The 24,824-nt window shown below is 33.6% G+C and overlaps 1 protein-coding gene across 1 annotated transcript; it reads right to left on the minus strand.

The window, feature by feature from the left end:
• Positions 1–3,698: 3,698 nt before the first annotated feature.
• Positions 3,699–22,846, minus strand: LOC139091911 (SET domain-containing protein SmydA-8-like). Its single transcript, XM_070642159.1, has 7 exons — positions 22,456–22,846; positions 8,639–8,799; positions 7,265–7,405; positions 6,581–7,145; positions 5,177–5,349; positions 4,668–5,088; positions 3,699–4,059 (listed from the first exon to the last, which is right to left on the minus strand). The coding sequence occupies exons 1-7, from the start codon at positions 22,480–22,482 to the stop codon at positions 3,943–3,945; spliced, it is 1,605 nt and encodes a 534-aa protein (XP_070498260.1). The 5' UTR covers positions 22,483–22,846; the 3' UTR covers positions 3,699–3,942.
• Positions 22,847–24,824: the final 1,978 nt, after the last annotated feature.

Here is a 24,824-nt window from a genome sequence, read left to right on the forward strand (position 1 = left end):
TTCACTCTAATATGGTAGATAAAGAAATGTTGTAAATAAATAAAGACATTTCCTTGAGAATGAAGTAAAAAGGGAATAATTTTACATCCCAACTCTCTCCACATGCTGAATACATTCCTTAAAATATTTATTGCAAATTTTAAATTGCTGGGAAGGTAGTTACTTTATAATATACATTCTGGATCTTCTTTTTTTTAAGTAGAGACGTGCTGTTCATGATTTTTTATGTATCATGAGAATTCAAGGAAGTATGTTACATCCAGCTCTGAAAATTTATTTTGGAATTTTTAATGGATATAATACTTTTTTGAGGAATCTTCGCAATTCTTAAACGTAATTTGTGAACGGTTCCTTTGTGAAATTTTTAAGTTCTATATGATTGCAGGAATCTCGTGTCTCAATCAGTCAGACAGTACTTTTTTTACATAGACGATGTGAAAATCGATGAAAAAATCCAAACACTTACTGTATTAATTTTGTAGACATTTCCGTGCAGACATTCACAAAGTAATGGTTTATCAGAATATCAAGACAATGTTCCAGAATATATCAGTAGATTATAAAAAAGCAGCTGTTCTAGAATTAGTCAAATTAGAATTAAGAGCAGCAATAATTCTTGTTCAATTTTGTATTGATCTCATTCATTTAGCAGGCATGATAGCTAACCCGTGAGATGGAGTTGACAGCTAACCGTTACATCCTCCTTTTGGGGGACAAGATGGTGGGATTCGAACCTACGTTCTCACAAATAATTGTAACAAATTTCCGGCCTATAATCTTATCACTCGACCACAGAACCCTTAATCTCGCACTGACAGATTCGTCTGTATAAAGCTCAATACCCATTACATATAAGTAATGGAAAACCTTTAAGGGAAAGCAGCCCACATGCATTATCACTGACTATAATCGATTTGACTCTATAAACTTTACCATTCTCATATTACAGAATAAATCACAGGTTGAACTCTGAACAACAACAACAAAAAAAATCCATTAACATTTTTCAGCATAAATTCATGTTACATGATACAAAAGTTGTGCATTTGATAGCATCAACATGATGAAAATATTGTAAGCAATCTAGTCAGTTAGTGAGTCAAAAATTCTTTTTTATTTATTTATTATTCAACTATCAGACATGAAACTTTATCTTCATTTTCCATTAAGGATTCTCTCCCTTAGAAATATAACAAATGCTGCTCGACTCAATGTAAAATGTCACATGTGGGATATGAAGAAGCAAGTTTCAAGGAACGAATTCTTTATGTACCCATTTTGGAATTGATGGTTACATCCACTGAAATGAAAATACACGCGAACGGCTGTCTTACTTACTTCATTTCTTCAAGCAATATTTTCACACTCGTGCCTTGACTTTTTGTTGCTTGACTGTTTGTTTCTACAAGAATAAGTTGTGAGGTATGAATGTTTATTAATAAATAAAGACGGCAACACTCGGGAAGTTGAAAATTTATGCATAAAAGTTGCTGCTGCTGCTTTTGTCGGTGCGCAAATATTTCTTTCCTTTTTTTTCCATTTCTTATTGCTATTGCCAACATCCGACGTTGCAATTTTGTTATTTAAATTCAACAAGTTTTCATTTTTCTTTTTTTTTGCTTTATTATTGTGACAGAGGAGAATGGGGTAATGAATATTTTGGCTTGTGGAAGGTGTAATTTGTAGGAAATGAACCTTGACAAAAGATGTTTTTTGTTAAGATAGAAATGTGGTTTTGGATAATAAATAGTCAATTATAAAATGAGGATTAAATGCTTTTGTAGTGTTTTTCACGCTTGGAATTGGCAATTGATAATTGCCAAGCTGAAGCCAGCATTAGGCGTCAACTGAGGAAGGTAAAGAATCACACTTGATCTGTTCGCCCAGCGAAGTAAGTATTTTTTAATCCATATTATGAGATTCTATACCTAAGTGTAATGTCATAAGCATTGTGTCATATCGACAGCATTCTATACAATGATTAAGAAATCAGTCTCTAGTAGGAATTGAACCCACGTATTCACAAGTGTGTGTGACAGATTTCCAGTCTGTTGCGTGACCACTCGACTATAGAAGCGTTACTCTTGCATTAGCAGATTTACCTATATATGGCTCAATACCGACTTTCTAAAATTGCTGAACACATAAAGCATATGACTCTTGCCACTTATAGCTTAACTCCTTCTCGCGGAGAAAGCCATAAATCTAAGCCTCATACTGAGACGTAGTCAAACAAAACTCTGGTTTTTATGTTGATTAGGGTGCGTTGATCTTGCAATTCGCCATCCTTAATCACAAGCTTAGAGAACTAATTCCTAGCAGGCAATGAGTGTGCTTTCAATAGCAGAGCAAGAGCAAAGCTCAAAAGTAAGATCATCTTGTATTTAAGGTAAGTAAGCTCTCGAGAGTATGGATTGGAAAACGTTTTCAACACCGGGAGCATTGTCAGCATATATGATTGAGCTTCGGCATTACAACTGCAATATTACAGCTAGGCTATGAATCAAAATTGATCTTAACGGCTAGCGAAGTAAGTATGGCTCGATATCGCAGATTGTTCACTATGCTCAGTCACCATCCATTAAAAATTATCTGTCATTTGTCACTGAAATTAAAGTAATCTCCTCACCAAAACAAGGCACATTAATGCACACTTTCCCATAAAATCCTCCCAAAAAAAGAGAGACTTTATTTTTAATCCAAAGTACTCAGATAATGAGCAAAGCAGAGCATTTGAATTTTCATTATAATAATTTATGACTACAAACAATATGTGAATGTTTATGAATATCATTTTAATTATAATAAATGTAAGACAATGAAAAAAAGCTGTTAAACATGCAGTGCCATTTACTTAATTGTATAAACATACATTCAGCAACTTAAGTTATGACTTTTTTTTTGTGGGAGAGTAAATCTCAACACGAATTTAAATCATCTGTTGAATGAAGACTTTATGTCTCTTTTAAGCGCAATTTTGGATGAACTGTTGGGGGTTGGTTGGCTGGGTGGCATGCTGGTTCGCTTATATTTGGCTGGCTGGCTTGCTGATTCCCTGACTTTATGGCTTGCTGAATTGCTGAATTTCTGGCTTTCTAGATTGCTGAATTGCTGGTTTGCTGGCTTGCTTTGCTGAATTGCTGGCTTTCTGGCTCATTGACTAGCTGACTTGCTGGCTTTCTGGCTTGCTGACTTTTGGCTTTCTAACTTGCTGGCTTGCTGAATTCTGGCTTTCTGGCTTATTAACTTGTTGGCTTTCAGACTTGCTGATTTCTTTCTGGCTTGCTGAATTGCTGACTTGCATAGTTTCTAGCTTTCTGGCTTGCTGACTTACTGAATTTCTGGCTTTTTGGCTTGCTGCCTTGCTGAATTGCTGGCTTTCTGGCTTGGTGAATTGCTGACTTGCCGATTTTCTGGCTTGCTGGCTTGCTGACTTGCTGGCATAAATGCGCTTTAGTCCCTCGATGACACAAGGACTTAATAATCCCTCAGTATTTCATTTGAGGTTGAAGATCTAGAATATTAGCTCCACTTCATAAATAATGATAATATGTTATATATTTTGTAAAAATATGAATAAAATATCATAAATCAATCAAACTTAACCCACTTGACATCAATTAAGATGATTCAAAAAAAAAAAATGAAAATTCCTTTTAAAAAATCGTATAAAAATCATTAAAAAAGAAAAAAAAGTCTTTCTTCAGGCGAAAAATAACATCTTATTTTATTTCTTGTATAATCTTTTATCGTATTTTTAATTGTATGTCATCAAACACAGCGTGACTTTCTCTTCTCTCATCTCATCTCTCCCCCCACTCCTCTTCCTTTTTTCAGCATCCATGTAATTATTGCTGGTGGTGACGGTGAGAATGAAAATGAATGCGGAGATGGGAGGAACAAGCTATAAAGTTATCATCGTCATCATACATATTATGTCATTTAAATATTTCCCATCTTTTTTAAAGCATCTTGTGCGGCTAATGACATGGAATATTCTGGTGAGCCAATCGGTTCAATCTTTAAAATGTCATTTGATTCGTGGAGTAATTTGACAATCTGTGAAATGGAAATAAAATAATGAGAATGTTAAGTGATGATGATTGATTTGTTGGGGATTAATATTGGATATTTGAGTATTATTGAGATATTCTGTTGAGGTTCGAGTTTTGATTTGCTACATACCAACTCATATGCCGAGTCTAGTCGAGGTCTAGTCGAGGTCTAGTCGAGGTCTAGTCGAGGTCTAGTCGAGGTCTAGTCGAGGTCTAGTCGAGGTCTAGTCGAGGTCTAGTCGAGGTCTAGTCGAGGTCTAGTCGAGGTCTAGTCGAGGTCTAGTCGAGGTCTAGTCGAGGTCTAGTCGAGGTCTAGTCGAGGTCTAGTCGAGGTCTAGTCGAGGTCTAGTCGAGGTCTAGTCGAGGTCTAGTCGAGGTCTAGTCGAGGTCTAGTCGAGGTCTAGTCGAGGTCTAGTCGAGGTCTAGTCGAGTCTAGTCGAGGTCTAGTCGAGATCTATTCGAGATCTAGTCGAGGTCTAGTCGAGATCTAGTCGAGATCTAGTCGAGGTCTAGTCGAGGTCTAGTCTGGTCAAGTCGCAAAAACCATTCGAACCTCCATTCCATGACTCACCAATACCTCAATAAATAAAATCAACTTAAATTGCTTCTTACCTCCTTCAATCGACTCCTCAATTGATTACTATTAATTGTCCTATTCTCAAATTCTCTTGTAATTATCATCATCATCGCTGCATGCATCTCGTAACAAATTATTCCACGCAATCGACTCATACCAGGTTCAAAAACATCAACAACAGCAAGTAAATCACGACAATATTGTTCCTTACGTTGCAATTGACTCAAATTAAGTTCATTAATGAGAAAACCATCAGAGCGTCCAATTAATTGACATAGTGAATGCTTCGCCGATAGCATGAGATAATGATTTTGATGCAGGACATTTGCATAGCGTTTTAAATATTCTTCATAGTCTTTTATGCTATTTGGATCAAGGACTTCAAGCTCATCAAACAGTCGATCCAATAAAATTAAAATTGACTTTCCGCTTACAGCATAACAACATTTTTTACATCTGCATAGATTTTTAAATTGGAATTTTACATTACGTCACATAAACATGGGAACACGAGATGAGAATATACTATTTTTTTATTACTTACTTCCAATCTGCATCCTGATTTAATGAATCTGTTGACAGAATAAATCCATTAGTGCATTTCGGACATAGTAGAGTGCTTGCATGTGTTCCCAATTCCGTTGGATCTTTGCATCGATTGCATGTACACCAAAAGAACTTGCTTTCATGTAAATGATCTCTACGTTTTAATGTTCCCTGTATGGATGAGAGAGAGAGAGGAATTGGGTGGATTAAAAAGATTTAAGGTGAATTGGGTAAAATTGGGTTAGATTCAGTGTTGTTGTATTTGAATTTGTGCCTGGATAATGTCGAATGAGCTTGATATGTCAATTTATTATTTAAATAATATAGTCAGCTATAAATGACTTGTCAATGGATGTGCTGTTGCAAATAAGAATGCATAAAATGCAAATGGGACCGTTCACTTATTACGTTATTCTCATAACGAGATAAGAATGATGTGGAGTGGACATATCCATATGAAGGAAGTGCAATTTCGATTCTTAATGTTGTGTAGCAAGTGATATCCAACAGAAAAAGTGGAATTCTGAATAGTTGGTTCCAAAATGGGATTCGAACCCATGTCCAAACTTCAAACAATTGCTGATGACATCATCCTGCCAATGAGCTATCGATGGATATTAGATTATATGACAAAATGATATAAAGAACGTTCAGAAGTTACGGAAGGCTTAGAGGAATAGGACAGGGAAGGAGACTATAATTTGGTTAAGGAATACAAATTTTTGTTCATTATTTTGTCACTTACTACAGTAGGAGAGGTAGTGGGTCTGAAAACGCTTAGCACTACGTAATTTCCGAATATTCCCTATGCCATTTTGCCGTACAATCTAATAGCCACCGTTAGCTCAGTGACAGAAGCATGTGCCCAGAAATTGTTTAACATTTGGACGTGGGTTCGAGTCCTATCATTCATAATTCTACATTTTCTGTTGGATTCCATATTAATCAGGTTAAGGTCCTTGAATACTAGATGCTAAATACAATTCACTTCAGCACTATTATCCAAACTGCAGTTCAAGCTGCAGCAGTGTAATTCAAGGTGTAACTGTTTTGTGAAGCTGCAGCTGTGTTGTCCAAACTACAACAGTGTGATTCAAGTTGTAGCTGAATTATCCAAACTGCAGCAGTCTAGTCCATGCTGCAGCAGTGTTGTCCAAACTACCGCAGTCTTGGCACAAGCTAGTATATCCAATACTGATTCCCCATCATTTATCAAGCACAACAACACTGACTTTTAATGTCGATGGATTTAAAATTAATGAAAAAAACTCGATTTAAGTTCAAACATCCAAAGTAATTCAATCATCAATTTCCCTCCATCAAACAAATAAAAAAATGTTTCAAATCCATTTATCCATCATATCCATTTATCCATTCACAAATAGAATTAATTAATACTAACTTGAAGTGTATATGAGTACGATAAAGTGATTGTGGATCCTTTCTTAAGTGGTACTGTCGTACGTAGATGTAATTTATGAGTTAGCGTATCATCAGTATGTGTTGTATTCGGTTGACAATTGTGACATATAAGATAGGCTTCCGGGAACAATGCACGAGCACGACATCCATTTGTACCAACTTCAAAGCTATTTACTTCTAATATTCCACAAATTGTATGAATTTCATCTTCAGTAAATTCTTTATATCCCCATTGATATCTAATACGATCAACAATCAATTCCTGATTACGATCCCATAATGTTGGTATATTACGACGAATTTTATTATGCGATTCCATTTCACTAATTTTAATCCATTTATCATGATCGATTTGTCTCATTAATAAACATCTTAAGCTTAAAATTGCCTCAAATATAAATCTAATGTCTTTTTCATCACATTTTAATAGAAATGATGCCAAATTGTGCTCTTTAAATGATTTACACTCCCACTCGCTATGTCCATGTGGTGTATGATAACCCGGACAATTTTTTTGACATAAAATCCATCCGCAATCTGGACAACTGTGAATTAAAAAGAGAATTAATTGATTTACTGCCATTTGTCACATTTAATTACATTATTTTCGGGTAAATCCACAACAGTCGTGATAAATTCAAGGTTTATAATAATTTATACTCACTAGTATTTTCTTGGCACATTAACAAGGTCGACATAACAACCTAAACATAATGGTAAACTTTCAGCACATGGACCAATAACTAAAGCATCAGTTTCAATTAAAATCTCTCCTTTCTTTAAATCTCTTGATGCCACTAAATATCTAAAAATACATAATTAAGTGAGTATGCCACTTGAGACGATCATCATCGTCATCGATAAGATGATGCTATTGATATATGTAGACTTTTTTTCATTTCTTTTCTCTTTTTCATATTCTTATTTATTTTGTTTTTGTAATTTAAATAGTCATGAAGATTTTTTGTTGTTTTTGTAGTTTATGAGAGGGAAAAACTTTGCGGAATTTTTAAACCCAGTTGAGAGATTAGTGAGGTGTTAAAGTAGTATTATTTGTGGGTTGTTGGAATGTAAGTTGAAAGTGCTTATTGGCATAATGGTTAGAGATATTGATGGGTTATTATTGGAATGCCACCCAAGAGATTTTGGTTTTGAAATCATTGGTTCGAATCTCATTCAAATTTGAACGATACACATATTGAACTGCATAAACTTGTATAATTCCTTGAACTAATCATTAACTAAATGTTAAATGAGTTAATGTCTAGTAACTGTATTGAAAGAGTAAGGATACAGTTGGTTCCTAGACCTTGGACCCGTGATTAGTCTTCCACAGTTGGGGTAACCTTCACTGTTTAATCAGAGTTTATCTAACCCATTTCACACGGCTTATCCTACATTGACCAACCCACGAAGACACATTAAAATCACGAATAGTGAATTTAGGATGCTCTACCTTAATTTTGTCCCACGTAAGTAGGATACTCTACTTACTGGAAGCTACATAAGCACAAAGAATCTAGTTGGTAAAATGTAACCTGTCAGTGTGAGGGTGTTATTTGAATTCAAATAGTAGTATGGCAAAATCGTGAAAAATAGATTGGTAGGCTTAGAGGTAGATTACCCTGATTCATCACCCGTGGAAGATGATAGAACAGGCGATATCCTCAAGGAGTCTCATAAACCCACCTCAGGTCTAGACTATGACGCTATTTAAATGCATTTTGCTGTCTTTTGAACTAAACATTAAACTGCTCAAGTAATTAGTAATAACTTTGCAATAATTGCTAATGTGCGCATTTATTGACTCCAGCTTCTCACAAATCTCTCAGAAACATTCTGACTGGGCAAAAAGAAAAAGAAGAAAAACAAAAGTTTCAAGTTTTTCCTCTCAAATTTACATTCTCATTTTCTCATCTTTAAGAAAAGAAAAAAAAGTTGAAATTTATTTTAAAGAGAATGAGTAGATAAGCATGAAGCACTCAAAAGAGAAATGAAAAACATAAAGGAAAGAAAAAAATTAAAAAAACAGCCAAACCTCCCATAAATCTCGGAATATTTAACTTGATACGGTTTATCCACTTGTAGCTTCTCAAAATCATCATTCATTATATTAATATCGTCTTCATTGCTTGATAAATCTGCTAAATTGCCTGTACTGTCATTATTCTTATCACAATGATTCTTGCGCTTATGTTTCTAAATGAGGAAAAAAAGAGAAGAAAAATTGAAAATAAGGAACAAAATAAAAGATGAAAAATTACAAAATTTGCTGTTGCTTCACGTTGCCATGATGCACACAATTAAATTATACTTTTTTACCCTCTTGCTCATGCAAAAATTTTATTAAAAAATTTGTGGAAATGCCACAAAAAATGCCATTTTTCATCTTCACTCTTGGATATTCTGCTTCTAATTATATTGGACATTTAAATGCTAATAAATTAAGACAAATTTTGCTTGAATGAAGACAGATGATATGAAGGATTAAAGTAAAGATGATGAAATACCGGCGGTATTTAAAATTATTATTTTGAGTCATAAAAAAACAACTTTTTGATGATCAAATGATTAATTTTTTGGCGCTGTTTGTTTCAGTCTTGTGACTTTTGAAGAAGACGATTGAAGCAGTCTGGATCATTTTGAGATTTAAGTGTCAGACGTTATTATGCATTGTCCGACGTTAAAATTTGTTATTGCAAATAAAAGTATTTTGGGATTGTTTTAAGCTTTGAAGTTGTATTGAGGTGAACAAGGGCGTATTTGCGGGGGGATAAGGGTCTTGGATGTCAGAACTCCCTTCTTTTTAGGAAAAAATCCAAAAACACTATATCAAGTGTGTCGAAAAAAGCTTGACGACATACTAAATTTACAGGAATTAGATTCCTGAATTGAACTTTCATCGGTGCATTATATAGAATAGTAGCAAGGGGGATCGAATAGCATTCTGATAGCTCAGTGGTAGGAGCAAACAACCGGAAATTGTAGGACATGGGTTCGAGTTCAACTTGGGATCCTTAATTCTGAATTGTTCTTTTTCAGTCTGATCCAACAATTAAGGACATTTTACCTAAAATGGTAATTTTATCAATTTTACTCTGTAGCACTATAAAGATCTGTGTCATGGATGACTATTACACTTGCAGACGAACTTGTCCGTTGGACATAACATGTTGTAGGGAGACGGAAGCCAGGGATAGAGCCATGTTTGATGAGTTCGTTACTTGCTGTAAATTAGCAACAGCCTTAACATGTAAAGAGACTGCTTTTAGGTTCCGTAATGATAAAATGAATGCATGCTATTTGCCAGTTAGGTCAGCTGTGTCGTCGGCCGTAAAATTTGAGAACCACTACTCTAAACTTTAACAAATCGGCACCCGAACAGCGATAAAGCCAAAATAGCACCCTAAAATACAGAAACGACATTCAAATCCCTCAATAATTCATAAATCCTCAAAACGCAATAAGTTTCAAATTTGAACTTAATAAAAAATTCAATCTTGTCAAAAAAACTTGAACAATCCTGAACAACATCAACAAACAAATTTTGCTCCTCCTTAAAATATTCAATAGCAAAAGATCATCAATAGCAGACTGTCAACAACTTTTCTGACATTTTACAGATGAAATATTAATAAAATGTTAAATTATGGTTAAGTATTTTAATTTTATTCAAACAACATTGCCATAATTTATTCTCGAAAATCTTACTTGACGTTGATGAACAATGGAAGATGTTTTCATTTTCAATCAGAAGTTATATCCAATCAGGATGCTTTGTGTAGCATGACTGTTATTTATCTTCATCATCATTGAGAATTAAATTATACTGGTTTATTGTAAATAATAGAAAATTACAAAATTATTGTTGCTGTTTACTGATGCTTGAAGAAACAGACTTGTAACAGATTTTCTGGGTCAAGAATTCTTTTTCCTACCTTATCTACCTGCATGTTTAACTGTATTTACTTAATTTATCTAGAGATTCTCAAGCTACAGAAATTAATGTGCAGGTAAATCCCTTAGATTTGCTTAGATGCTCGAGGTGGATATAAATTTATTGTTAAGGATTTGTTCGCCATCAGATGGATTTTAAAGAGAGTTTTGTTTGCTTTGTGGGTGTTCGAAAGTGTTTGAAGGATTTTACATTGTTTGCATGAAGGTTCGGAAAAGCCAAATGGGCATGTGAAATGGGTTATGGCTGTGGTGGGCAACCTGAGTGCTGTGGCACTAGAATATGCTGTCAAAATTGTTTGAAAATGCCATGAACCGTATTTTGTGTGCGGTTTCAGTTGAGGCTACATTCCAAGGTGTACCGCAGCACACAGATTGTCCATTACTGGATTATGTGCAAATAAATAGAAGACAATCAAGAAATTCCAACTTTTTTAATGAAGAAGCCCAAAAAGTACGATTAGATTGATCGATCCAAATCCAGTACCTGACCGGCGTGACTATGACTTGATGACGCATTCGATTGAAATTCTTTCAAAATCACCAAATCAGATTCACGCTGACAGGAGTGGAATTTTTAATTTATTAACCAACTTGCTCTGTTCAGGAATTTCAAGTCAAAATCCCCAAAAATAATTGATGTCAAATATTGTAACTAAGGTCAAAACAGAACAGTATAAGCTTTGTGATGTGGCCCAGCAATAGAGTCAGATGGGAGACCTTTTGTAATAACCTAAGTTCCAAGTCGGAGCATGGCTCCAGTAAGCAAGTAAGTAAGTATTGTAACTAAGGTGCATCGTTCCTTCTCAAAAAGATCCCTTTTGTGGCATCAAAATCATTCAAATGAAGATTCTAAAATACAGTTGAAATAGCATTTAAAAGAGCAGTACGAAAAGGAATCAGTTTCGATACACAACCCACATAAAATTGCTATTATTGATATCATTTCTCATGAAAAGAAGCTTACGACAAATTTTATGTATGCATGACTTTATAAAATTTGTCTCGATTTTTTTTAAAGAATAAGTTGAAGAACTTGAAAAAAAAAAACAGAGCTTGAAGTTGATTTGAATTTTATGTGAAATTGAACTGATTTCTCCATGTAAAATCCGAGTCTCTCCTACTTCGAGAGCTGATTTAAAGGAAATGGTAGTAATCCGAACAATACCTGGAAAGCACATGGTGTATTAAATGGTCAAAAATACTTGACTTAGGCCTTTCATCTGAACTGAAACTAGAGCTACGTTGGACCAATTTCAGATTTCTGGCTATTTAAATCCCGTACACCTTTTGAGATGAAGCAAATCTCATTTTAAACAATTAAAATGAGCGAAAATCACCATGACGATAAAAAACAACTAAAAATCAGAATGACGAATTTGCAATGCTACTAAGGAGCCTCATAAAGTCCGCTAGGTGCTAGAGGATGACATAACATCTCCTAGCCTCTATGCTATGCCACTCAGAAAATGCTCAAAATTATGAGCCTTGTTCGCCGAAAGACATAAATAGAAAATTCTGTACCATGACTCCATCGTGGTTCCGTCATGATTGATTTTATTACTACCAAGTGACAGTCACTTTAGATTGGAGGTACTATGGCTTTCAAACCTTAAATGTGCCCTGACTGAGCCTTTTTCATTAGTGTTGCTAAGGTTCACTACTTCATTATTGCATTTAGACAATGTTATCTTCGATTCTTAGTCCATATTTTCAAATATAGTAATAAATGTCCTCCGAAAGAGATTTAAGATAGTATCTAGACCTTGTTGGCATTTATAGATGCATAAATTTAATTTTTGCAAAAGGATTTCAAATTTAAATCTAGAAACAAAACTGACAGAAACATCATTAAAACTGAAAATATTTAGTTACTTTTGACATTCTGCAACCTACACAGAATAAAAAAATTGCAATAAATTTGCGCATAGTCAACATCATTAAAAAGCTACTGAAATAATTGTAGCACAAAAAAATCATCAAATGCTACGCAAAATTAAATGATTTATTTAAAAGAAATGAGCATTTGAGGTAAAAAGAGGTTTTGCGGTAGACGGAACAGCAGTTAAAAAATGTTTCAAGCCGTAATTTAATAAACAAGTACACGTGCATTCACATTTTTACATTTCCTTATAAAAAAAACAGCAGCAATTCGTGTGTAAACAATCCCTCTCTTTTTCATCTTGGTTATTAATACATCCTTTTCGTAATTAAATAATTTTTCCATTTCTACAGAAATTTGTAATTAAAATTGAAAACTCTGTCAAATTTAATTAAATATAAAAATGAAAATGAAAGTTGATTAAGGTCATATGGAATGGAATTTACTGTAAAAATGAAATATGAATATAAAACACATTAAAAATCACTCAAATTTTAACACCCGTGCCACTGACATCCATTAAAAAAAATTATGAATACCGTGTATTAAAAAACAATAATCTATGGATACCCACACTTAAAATAACACTAAAATGGGGAGTGTTTTGAAAATGAGGTGTGGTATTTTTGAGGAAGTTTAGAGATCTAAGAGGAGATGTGACATAGAAATGTTGAAAAATCAGGTTTGGATCGGCGTTGGTCTGGTCTGAGGCTGATACCACAGAATCATGAATTTGACTAGAGTTACACTGGCTTAGTGCAAGATTCCTCACTTTTTATGCACTGTGTGCTTTCCAAAGATATACTTAAAAAGTAATGATACAGTTTAGGTTGCATAAGAATACGAGAGAATCCAAAGAACCATTGGAAAGTGGATGTTAAAAGAGATATATTTGGTACTGGTATGTGGCAGAGGACAGCCTGCGATAGAACTAGCTTTAGATGACAGCTAAGAGAATTAAAGAAGCGTTTAATGATACAGTAAAGCCCCAGACATCTACATTCGAGCTACTAGCCATATCAGGCAATATGAAGCTTAAGTTCCAATGATACAAATCGCCATGGCAACAAAAATAGTACAAATCGATAAATTGATCAAAAATCTGATTGCAGGCCAGCTAGACCTTGTCGTGGTAAAGGATTTGGTTTGAATTTGTCATCATACCTGAGTCATACTAGTCTGATATCAGATTTTAAATCGATTAACCGATATGTGCTGTATATTTGGGCTATTTACAAACTAACGAATTATGCTTAGGTCTTAAAGTGTAAAATCAGATCAAAAACTACAAAATTCATCGAAATAAAAGTAATCTTCCAAGCTACAAAATTCACATCATTCCCTAACAACTCCAACCATCAAAAGAACATTTAAGTCCATCTTTTAATACCCCTCCAAAAAATAATGTCGACCATAAAGAACTAATTTAAAAAGGAAACGAAAAATTTCAATTTTTTATGAACTTTATCGACATTTAAATGAGCCATTTTCATCCTTCAATATTTTATTTATTTTTTCTTCCAACTAGCAACGACTACAACAATATATAAATGTTCATTCAGCCATAACGTAAGCCGCACAAAGTTAAAAGTGTACTAAAAATTAACGACTATATTAATAGTAAGGATTACCGCATTGAAGTCATAATCATTAAAAAATATTAAAATTACTACTGTAGTCGTCAGAGCGTCGTTGAATGTCTATTAATGCTGTATTTTATAGCACAAAAGGATTTTTTGTTTGCTTGTCTTTGAGATATTTTAGTGAATAAATCATAATTTTTATGGATTTACCGGTCATTTGAGATGTTTTTTTATGATTTACTGATTGATCTTTTTTTTGGGGAGATTATTGACATTAGAGTCGATTTACTTGTTTCCATTGGAGATGTAAACGACTCGAAAATTTTTCTTGTGATGTTTTTTTGACTTGCGGATATGATGTAAAGCGACATTTGAGTTTTCCAGATCATCATTTTTTGATATAAAGATCTAAAGACACGGACAAGTAATCAAATGAAGTATCGTGATGGAAATATTGAGGTTTATTTTTAGTGCTGTGTAGATAAACTGTTTTGTTCAGATTACATCCCAAAGAACTACTGAATCTTTACATATATGGATTAAATTTGGGAGAATGATTTTTTGAGGAGAACATTTTGTGCATTAAAGGTACTTTTCGAGAACATGGCATATACGATTTAAATCTGGCAATATTTAAGAGTAACTCTGGCCTCCAGTCACTTCGACAGCTAAAGAACCAGATCTCGAAGTCGACTCAAATTTAATATGGAACCGAGTAGACTTGGAATGACTATTCCATACAAAATTGGAGTCGACATCGAGTTTTGTAAGGAACTTGAGTAATTCTCGATCGGCACATATCCAAGTGTATGTCTTCACCTACTGAGACGGGGCTTCTTAGCAGCTTCGCGTTTTAAATTTAAATAACTTTCGGGAATTATGTAACGATTTGAATTGAAATCATGGATCATTAAATGTACTCCGTGATCAAATTGTAATCCTCTGAGGGTGTCTTACGCGTTACGTAATTTCCAAACAATCCTTTAATATCGTGGTGTCCTAGTGAGCATGTTGTGCTGTTCAGAAAAAAGCCAGGCAATCATCAAATTTGTTCGTTATCAGCCAATTACCAATGACGACTATATACGCCGATTGCTTGTCTTTTGGATGCAAGTATTGCATCGTCTTGCACCGTGGCGGCAATATTTGGATGTGTGCTAATTAGAATTCCTGGAAAGTTTAATTGTTAAAGCACGAAAAACAATAAATTGGGTCATTTTGTGCAGCTTCCTCCGTTTTTTATGTAATTTTTTGTAACCTATCAAGAGAAATGTGAGTGAAGCCACATCTAATAAAAAATTCAAGGACAACCTTGTCATCTAGGCCTAATCTCTTCCTAATCTTAGCATAATCCCATTATTTAAATGACCACCAAAACTAAATAAAATCCCCAAATTTTCAATCAAAATTAAATAAAAAAGCAAAGAAAAAAAAATCCCAGATTTGAGAAAAAAAAGACAAAACATCCCAGGTGTGCAGGTCAAGTCCATTGTTTATAAATTGTTCGATCGATTTCGGAAACGGTAAAGCTTCCTTACATCTATGAACTATAAAAACGAAATCTCACGGTTGTTTACTATCAAGGTTCCTGCTGCGTAACTGTAAAATATTTATAGTTTGAATAAATTTTATTTGATTTTTCTTTTGTATATTGTCTTTTTGATCTATAAAGCCTAGGCTGAAATGCGTGGACGAAAAGATATAAAAAATATATAAATATCACTGCCACAAATCTAATTGGATTCATCATCAAGTACCGAGATTTTTCTTTTGTTCTCAAACCTTAAAAAATCCCACTCAAAATGATAAATTGGAAGTGAGGTTAATGAATCAAATAATTTGACAGTTTTCGAATAATGAAACGTCAGAGAATTATTTCGGGAAGCGGAATGGATCGTAAAAATGTAAAGTTTATATTTAAAGTTAAAATAATTAATTTCTGCGAACATTAAACTCGGCTCTTACGTACTTTTTTTTTTTTGAAATATATGTATATGTATATTTTTTCTAAGATTAATTTCGTATTTATAAACGTACAGAATGCATGCATTATTTCTATGGAAAGTATTGAAAATGATTTGAATGAGGGAAAATGTGGAATTACGCGCTGTTTCTGCTTTATGTTGATTTTTATTAAGGTAAATGGATTTTTCAATATTATTGAAAACTTCTCAGGTATTTACTAGGAAATAGTTTCAGATTTCTCTAGAGTAGCATGAATTCATTGAAATTTTGACATAATATTGTTATTTACAGAGAATATAAATGGTTGGGAAAAATGCAAGAGAAAATGTGAGACAAAATCACAAGTTTGTTGAGAATTCAAATTAATTGCAACGGATATTCAGGATTCAAAAAGTAACTGAAGTTCAAAATTTAAATTGGGGGTTCAAGATTGAACTTCGGGAATTTTGGCGGGAACTTTTTACTGAAAACGAGGAATTTTTTGGAAAACTTCATTCGAGTTTGTGAAATCATAAAGGATCTAAAATCTAAGAATAAAGGCCAATAAAGGATAAAACTAAAGCAAAATTAGCTAAAGGAAAGTGGATAAGAACCAAAAGTATCGTTTAAGTACAGTGATCAAGAGACAACAGCATCGCATCAGGAATATAGGCAAAAGTCAGCATCGAACTTAAATGGTTTTAGCAACAAGGCAACGGTAGTTCATAAGAAAAGACTTAGGTAGTTTCGTGCAGAACAGGGATGAATTCCACGGCGTAGTATTCACGGTTATTGATTGTTATCCACAAGTAAAAGCCCAGCTTTAAAAATTTTTGAATTCGCCAGAATTTTGGAGACAATATTCCAAAACATCAAAAAAACGTGTAAGCTCCTACTACTCACTTCATAATAAACTACAGATCTATTAAATATTTAATCCATCAAAGTAACAACATCTCATAAAATTCACTTAAAACATTAAAACTTTCTCTTCAAATTCCTTTCAAACTCCTCACTAAGATCAATGAACGTATAAATTTAAATGCCTCAAGTTTAAATCTATGCACACCTATTCATAGTAAGACTTTTTAAACAATGAATATTCATTTTTTTAGACGAGACAAAAAGGCAATTAACCCACATTTTCTCATTAAAAACTCAGCTAAAACAAGTAAATGAAGAGATTATCTTACATTCTATATGAACTCAAGACATACAGTTTATAATTTAGTAAGGAAAAAAAAAGTAAAAGCAAAAATTTCCATACAGCAAACGAAGTAAATGACTTTAATCACATAAACGAGAATTGTGTATAGTGAGAGAGTGAAATCGAGTTAGTTTTTTAGCATATTTTTGGGAAAAAGGAGTGCTTAATAATACATTTTGTTCTGCTGACTGAATGATTGACTAGATCTCAGCAACCAGAAATCGTAGAAAGCTCTAGCTTGAAGCATTAGATCTATGCCATCGAGTTATTCCAATATCAATTGATTTAGAATCGCTAAATCTATCTTACTGGACGTTAATTAATGATTTTTCATTAAATATGAAGAAAAGAAAAACATTTTAAAGCGTTGCTTTCAATAAATTTGAATTAAAAGCAACCGTTAAAAGATTTGAATTTTAAAAATCGTTAATTGTTAAAATTTTTAACCTTTTATGAATTTATTGAAAATTGGTTTGTATTTTACTGACTTTGTGGATTATCTACTAACCAAATTGCTGATCGCTGAGACAAAAATATAAATGGGCAATAGATCCAGCTTAAAGCGACATCTGAGGGAGGTCATGGATCACAATTGATCTGTACGGCCATCGAAGTAAAGTAAGTAAAGCGCAAAAATACGCTTTAGTCGTTCAATAAGATCGACAACTTTTTTAATTTTTTTTATATTATATTATATCATGTAAATAAATCAGCCACAATGTCTGTGCGTCGTGTATCAAGTTAAACATCTGATTGGGGATTTTATGTGTGAAAACTAAAAATAAAACAAGGAAAAAGAAAGAAAAAAAAGTCTCACTTTTTACTTCTACAAATCTTTAATAATTTCTACTATATACAATCTGATGTTTCGCTCATAACACGAGACAACTGAAATGAACGATGGATTGTGATTGTAAATTATAAAGACGAGGAAATTGTTCATTTAGATTGAAAATGAAAAAGGAAGACTTTGAAGAGATTTGTATCAAACGGAATCGGATGAAATGAAGTAACAAGCATTTGAGTTAAAAGTGTTTGACATGACTAAGTTGGATGGAGTTGACAATGAAATTATAAACAATTGTTTTATATTAATTCTAGGTAAATTAAAAAGGAATTGTTTCTTTAACTCAATTTAATTCAAGTTTGTTTTCATAGAATCTGAATGAGATTTTTTTGGGAGAATTTTACGCCTTTCTGAGTCTAACAGGTTGAGATTAGTCGACCTTGTGTATGTCAAGTAATAAACATGACATCTCACAAACATTTCATGGCACGTTCCACAGAATTTCAAGTTTATAACTAGACATGTGGTCGACTAATCGAAGTCTGTAACATTCGGGCTTGTTATGTTTAATCCTGCTGTGTTTAAAGGGTCTGATTGTTTATAACATGTGAGTAGACTTTGTCTATTGAATTTAGAATCAGAAATACTGAGGAATATGTTGATAAAGAGCTTTATCGGAGCTTTAAATGCTCCGTGGTAATGCATTTGTATCACTCGGGATGTTTTCCAGTAGGAAATGAACAGGTGTCTTATCTTAGGTTATAAAATTGTCTTGAAGAAGGCAAAGGCAAGGTTCAATCGGATCTTTATCGATTCAAAGCAATTAAGAGTATCTAAATAAACATTTAGCTGCTCTGAGTAGACAAAAATACGTTACCGTCCAGATAATGACTAGTTCTAAAGCATATTGGTACATTCGGTTACACTAATTAAACCTCTTATACTTCATAATCTCAAAAATCTCCAATAATCATTCATTTTTATCTCCACCCAAAAAAAAACAGTTGAATTTATTCATATTTCCAAAAAAAGCAACATGATACAAATCCTGCAAAATCCCACACATTACTTATTCCATTAAAATATGTTTATTATTATCAACAAGCTCCTTTTTTAATGTAAAAAGTAAGTTAGTAAGTTTGAAATTATTTTCACAGAATGACCCTGAGAAACACTCATGTTCATATTTCCTATGATGTCTTACAGGGGTGGAGTGAGGGGAGAATGGGGTTAGATATATTCATATTAAGATCTAGAGCTCGTTGATAGGCAAAGAGTATGGTTTCATAGTACAGAAAGTCCACTCTAGTCCACAACAGTACCTAAAAGCGGTCTCCATGCCGGTTAGGGGCTTATCTAGGGCGTTTTGTTGCTAATAATTGTTTAACAAATGAGGCTGCGCCAAGTCACTGCACTCAGCAGACCTACAGTTTAAAGTGGGATCAGAACCACTCCTATGACGAAAATATTGCCTGTAGCCTACAAAAGAAGGCTGTGAGCTGCGTTTCTACTGAATATGATTCGAAAAAGGACAGGTGAAGTTTCTCCGGCCGAGTCTCGAACCCATGACCGCTTGGTCGGTATCACAATAATTATGTACCAAAGAACAAAACCATTCCGCCACCGAGCCACCTCGACTCACTTTTTCATCCTGACAAAATGAACAATTTCTTACAAAAAGGAAGGTGTTTAGGGTCAAAATTCCCCTGAATCCGTCTCTTAACTGGAAGTCAACCAATTCCCTACTGGCTTTTCCGCCCCCGTTATCAAATTGCTAGGATTTTCCTCAAATTTTGCAATCCCCACGAAAGAGGGTTAGGTGATGTCTTAAAAAATGCCTACTACTTCCCTAATGTCTTAATAAATTGAATTTCAGTAAAAAGAACTTATCTGTTTTGATTTAAGCAACACCAACGCGTGATTATTTTAGAACTACCTGAGACATAATAAACCATTAAAATTTCATGAACTCTGATTTTTTTTTTCTTGTTTTATTCTCGTGTGAACTAATTTCTCAATTATTTACATGAAGCATATCCTAAACAAGAATAAAAAAATAAACCTCCATCTACCTCATGTATTATTGATGGCAACACCTAAGTGTAGTTCTTCAATCGAATTTTAAATATAAATTTGTTTATTTCAATTAATAGTAAGAAGTAAGACGAAAAAAACCTCACGTTTTATAAATATTGATTTATATGGATTGTGTATACACAAAAATCACACTTCGATAAATTCCTTCCTTCAATTTTTAGCGCATTTTCCAAAACGGTAAATACTCTACTGTTCGCGTTTTGTCTGTCCGTCTGTCTGTTTGTCCATCTGTCTGTCTGTCCGTCTGTTCGTTTGTTTGTCCGTCTGTCTGTCTGTCCGTCTGTTTGTCTGTTTGTCCGACTGTCTGCTTGTCCGTCTGTATGTTTGTCCGACTGTCTGTTTGTCCATCTGTCTTTTTGTCCGTCTGTCTGTTTGTCCGACTGTCTGTTTTTCAGACTGTCTGTTAATCCGACCGTCTGTTTGTCTGACTGTCTGTTTGTCCGACTGTCTGTTAATCCGACCGTCTGTTTGTCTGACTGTCTGTTTGTCCGTCTGTCTGTTTGTCCGACCGTCTGTTTGTCCGTCTATCTGTTTGTCCGTCTGTCTGTTTATCCGTCTGTCTATTTGTCTGACTGTATGTTTGTCCGACTGTCTGTTTGTCCGACGGTCTCCATTGACTGAATTTTTCGACTGACTCTTTGAGGGGAAAATCCGATTTTGTCGGTAACGAGTGACCACATCTAAACTAGTTTTCTCTTTCGAGTATGAAAACAGAGGGAAAAGAAGTTGTTTAAGAGCTCATAAAATTCATATTTGTGTTTACCAATTTTTTTTTTTTACAAAAATAATTTCTTTTTTCGACATTGCAGTCCGTGTATTCATCAAATAGTAATACACAGACACATCGTGAACTTGGAAAATTATTAAAAAAAAAGAATAATAAATTTTGAAGAAGATCAAGTAAAGTATTGATGACGTCAAAATAATTGGATAAAGTGCATCTGTTGAGTTGATTTAAATGTGGCTCAGACACATACTGAGGTGTTAGACTTGGGGAATTTTTTTCTTTCTTTCTTTTTACTGTACTGTCTGGTGAGATAATTTGAATAGGAAGTTTAAATTGTAATTTTTAAAGTAGTTTAATTTTGTAGAAAGTTTAAAATAAAATGTAGTCTTAATGGTGCAAATGGGCGTAAAATAATATTAATGAATTTGAGGTAATCGATATTGTTGAAATTTGGTCTGCATCATGAATGCGGAACTTATTAATCACATTTTATCTGCATTTGATCAGTTCCGCACTCTTTAACTACATGAAAATCAAGAATATAGACCAATTTATATCAAACGATGTTGTCTTGGCTAATATTGCCATTACAATAATAGCGGTTCCCTTTTGGATCTCATTATCATGTCCGTTTGGTTGCTGTATTGACAATACTCAATATGTGTTGATCAAGTAGCATGAAAGAAATGCTTGCCATAAAAGTGCCTGAGTTTGTTCTAAAGACAGAATATAGAATTTTTTTTAGTGGAACAAACACCACAAGGACATAGTCAGGGGATCATTAGGGGCACGAGCCTTTTGGGTGCACCATACACTTGCCAACAAATTTTAAGTTAATAAGAAATCAATTTAGTCACTTTGGATCCTAAGCAAAACTATCAGAAAAGACATATCTGAAGATTAAAATCGTTATAAAGAGATTATCAAATTATAACCTGCAGATTTTTTAATCCAAGCTGTTCAAAATGATGAAATCAATTTAAGAATTACTTGCGTCCCAGCTAATGAAGTAAGCAGAAGGTTAATTGTACAAATTCCAACTAAATGATACTTAACATTACTTGAAAAATAATCAAATTTTGTGAGATAAACAATTAAATGTCACAATCAACGGTTCGAATCCTATATAAATTATGGAAAAGTTTATATTATGCCAATAGAATGGAAATCTCTTTTTTTTTTTTTTAATTTTTAACAACAGGACATTAATTTACTATAAAGTAGCTATAACAGTGTTGTCCAAACTGTGGTCCGCGACACACAAGATTGCCAAGAAGTGCCGTAGTTTAATAAAAGTTCAGACAACATTAAGTTTTAACATATTTTTAAATACCTACAAATGGCATTAAATCATCTCCCAAAGACAAAATGAATCCCCAAAAGTGCTCCTTTTCAAATCAAGCATCAAAATAAAAAACTTTTTCCTCAATACAATGAGAATGCAAAAATTTATGATGACTCGAGGGTGCAATTAAGTGGCTTCACAAATGAGCAAGGAATTTTCATTTATATTTTCATATTTTCTACATTTTTTTGCCTTTAAGTGCAATTAAAACTTTCACATTTGAAGGAGAAATTGTTTGTATTTTTTTTTGTGTGTGCAACAGGAGAGCAAGCACCACGTGGCGTGCATGAACTTGAGAATAAATTTTTTTTATGTATTTTGTGACTCACCTTGATCTTTTTGTTGCTGTTTGGCATTTTTGTTTGATGAGATATGGCTTGATGAAGAGTTATCGCTTTATTGATGATTTATTGTTGTGCCTTATGCCGTGAAGATTTGCGTGAAGTGACACAAATATTCGAGACAATTAGTCAAATGACTTCACTAAAAAAAATAACCAAGGCTGTGTTTTTCTTATTTATTTTTAAAATAGCCGCTTGCTATTGTCACCATTCCTATAATTTCACACTGTGTCTAAAACAAACTTCTATTCCTTTTAATTGTGACTTTTTTTTTCTACTATTTTTAAAAAATGAAAATGACGAGGAAAAATAAAAATAATTAAAAAAAGTATAAGCTTAAACCGCGCAAACGATTTACAGTCGTGCGAACACAATGCTGGCGAAATTAAGACTGACTGAACAGAATTTTTTTTCCTCTCTCAAAAAGATGAAAAATTTTTATTTTTTTTCTTCTTCGATGGAAATTTGAAGTTTTTTTTCAGTATTTTCTTCTCTCGTGACTATTGAGATTTGTTGGATGATTTTTCATACAAATTGGTCTGGACAGTGGCGGCCGTGGGAAAAACTTATCGCAAATTTTTTCCACCCATAATGGTAAGACAAAACAGAACACGCGCTTTTTTATCTGCTTCTGTTTGTACTGAGGCTGTAAGAAAAACAGAAATTAATTTCGTGTAGTGAATTACGTAAAATTACGAGGCAGTAAAAAATCTGGCATGTCAAAAAAAAAAAGTTATGAAAAGCAATTTAATTTTTTTTTCGTCTTCTCATATTTCCATTGAGGAAATTGTTATGAAATAATTGAAAATTATGAATTCAATTAGTGATGAACTAAATGGCTAAAATTTGAAAATTTACTTTGGGAGTTGTCCATAAACTTACTTACTTCACTGGCCTTACAGATCAATTATGATCCATGGCTCCCTCAGATGGCGCTTAAAGTTGACTCTATTGCTGGATTCCGTCGGTCAATTTCCAAAATCCAAAGTACGATCTCTTCGACTGCTTAGATAGATTACAGCATTCGATGCTTATGTTCGAAACCTTATTCTAGAAAAGCGCATAAAAAGTGCCGATAATCCGGCACCACGCCAGCGAGACTCTGAACCTAGATCAGATGCTATAAAATCCGACCTCAAACTAGAGTGTAGTCAGCCTGAAGTCAAATATTCAGTCATTATTACGTCCAGTCTTCCAGGATTACGTCTAAGGTTTCTAGAGAAGAAAGCAAAATTTCTACAACAACATAGCCTGAGTGCAGGATTTGAACTCACGTTCTATGATTTCCGATTCAATGCTGCTACCATTGAGCTACTGAAGGTTGTTAAGAACAACGGACAAAAAGCACACTTTAATCATCTTTTTGCTCAATGCACAGCTCATTATTCAGCTCAAACATCGTTGGATGCTACATTGGACTACAGCATAAGTCCAACAGCATAAAAAAAGGCCGAAAAAGCAGTTCCAAGCAAGCATGACTCTGGTTACAGACCAGATTCAAGGAAATTAGCTCAGAAAAATGAATGCATTCCGGGTTTGTCCGGTTCGGATTTAGGATTTTTTTCTAAGTCTTGAAATTGCATAGAAAAAGTAATCAATCACGAAATATCAAACATCATAAGCAATCATTCCCATTAGTCCTAAAACTCATTTGCCCATCACTTCTTCATCTTTTAAATTGTAATTAATCCTACAGTCATTCATGATACATTTCAGAAAAAATGTTAAGATGTGATTTACTGAAAATAAAAATCAGTTTAAAATTTACATACCGACCGTCATATCAACTGGGTCTGGCTCTCGCAACAGTATTTAATTTCATTCTGTTGATTTTTTTTGATACATTTTAACTTCTCGCTTCTTAATGGACTTGCTATTAATACAAAAGTATGATTTCGGACGTACATTTTCGTCTAAATATTATTTCAATTGATAGTTAAATTTCGCATTTCAAACAGTTGCTGCAGATATTTAAAGGATTAAGTTGAATAAACTGCTGTTTTAAATATTTGTATGCTGTTTTTTTTTTGAAAATTGTAGATTTTTGAAATTTGGGTTGCTGAGATTGAATTTTGTTTTATTAATGACTGGGTAAAATGACCGCTTTTAGGTGCCATAGTGGTAAAGCTGTGCCTACTATGCTTTCTGTCTGCTAGAATTTAATTCAATTTAAAATCCATCGAAATTAATTCTCATCAACACAAATCAATTAAATCCAAAAATTAATCATCAAGTCACTTCTAAAATTCAAATCCTTCTTAATTTTAAAATCAATCTGACATTGGATTATTTCAACAAATTTTCAACTGAAATTAAATTTTCTGGCATTTCTGGATCAGTCAAATTAATCATCACAT

This window comes from Chironomus tepperi, unplaced genomic scaffold (assembly GCF_022539635.2).
Source record: "Chironomus tepperi strain 1889 unplaced genomic scaffold, CSIRO-AGI_Ctep_v1 contig_262, whole genome shotgun sequence".
NCBI classification, from domain to species: Eukaryota; Metazoa; Arthropoda; class Insecta; order Diptera; family Chironomidae; genus Chironomus; species Chironomus tepperi.

Coding starts and splice junctions, on each gene's coding strand:
- LOC139091911 (XM_070642159.1), bottom strand. CDS start 22,482: ATGCCAAACAGCAACAAAAAGATCAAG. Junction 7,146..7,264: donor AATGTGCCAAGAAAATACTA/GTGAGTATAAAT, acceptor TTTAATTCACAG/TTGTCCAGATTGCGGATGGA. Junction 5,089..5,176: donor AATCAGGATGCAGATTGGAA/GTAAGTAATAAA, acceptor AAATCTATGCAG/ATGTAAAAAATGTTGTTATG.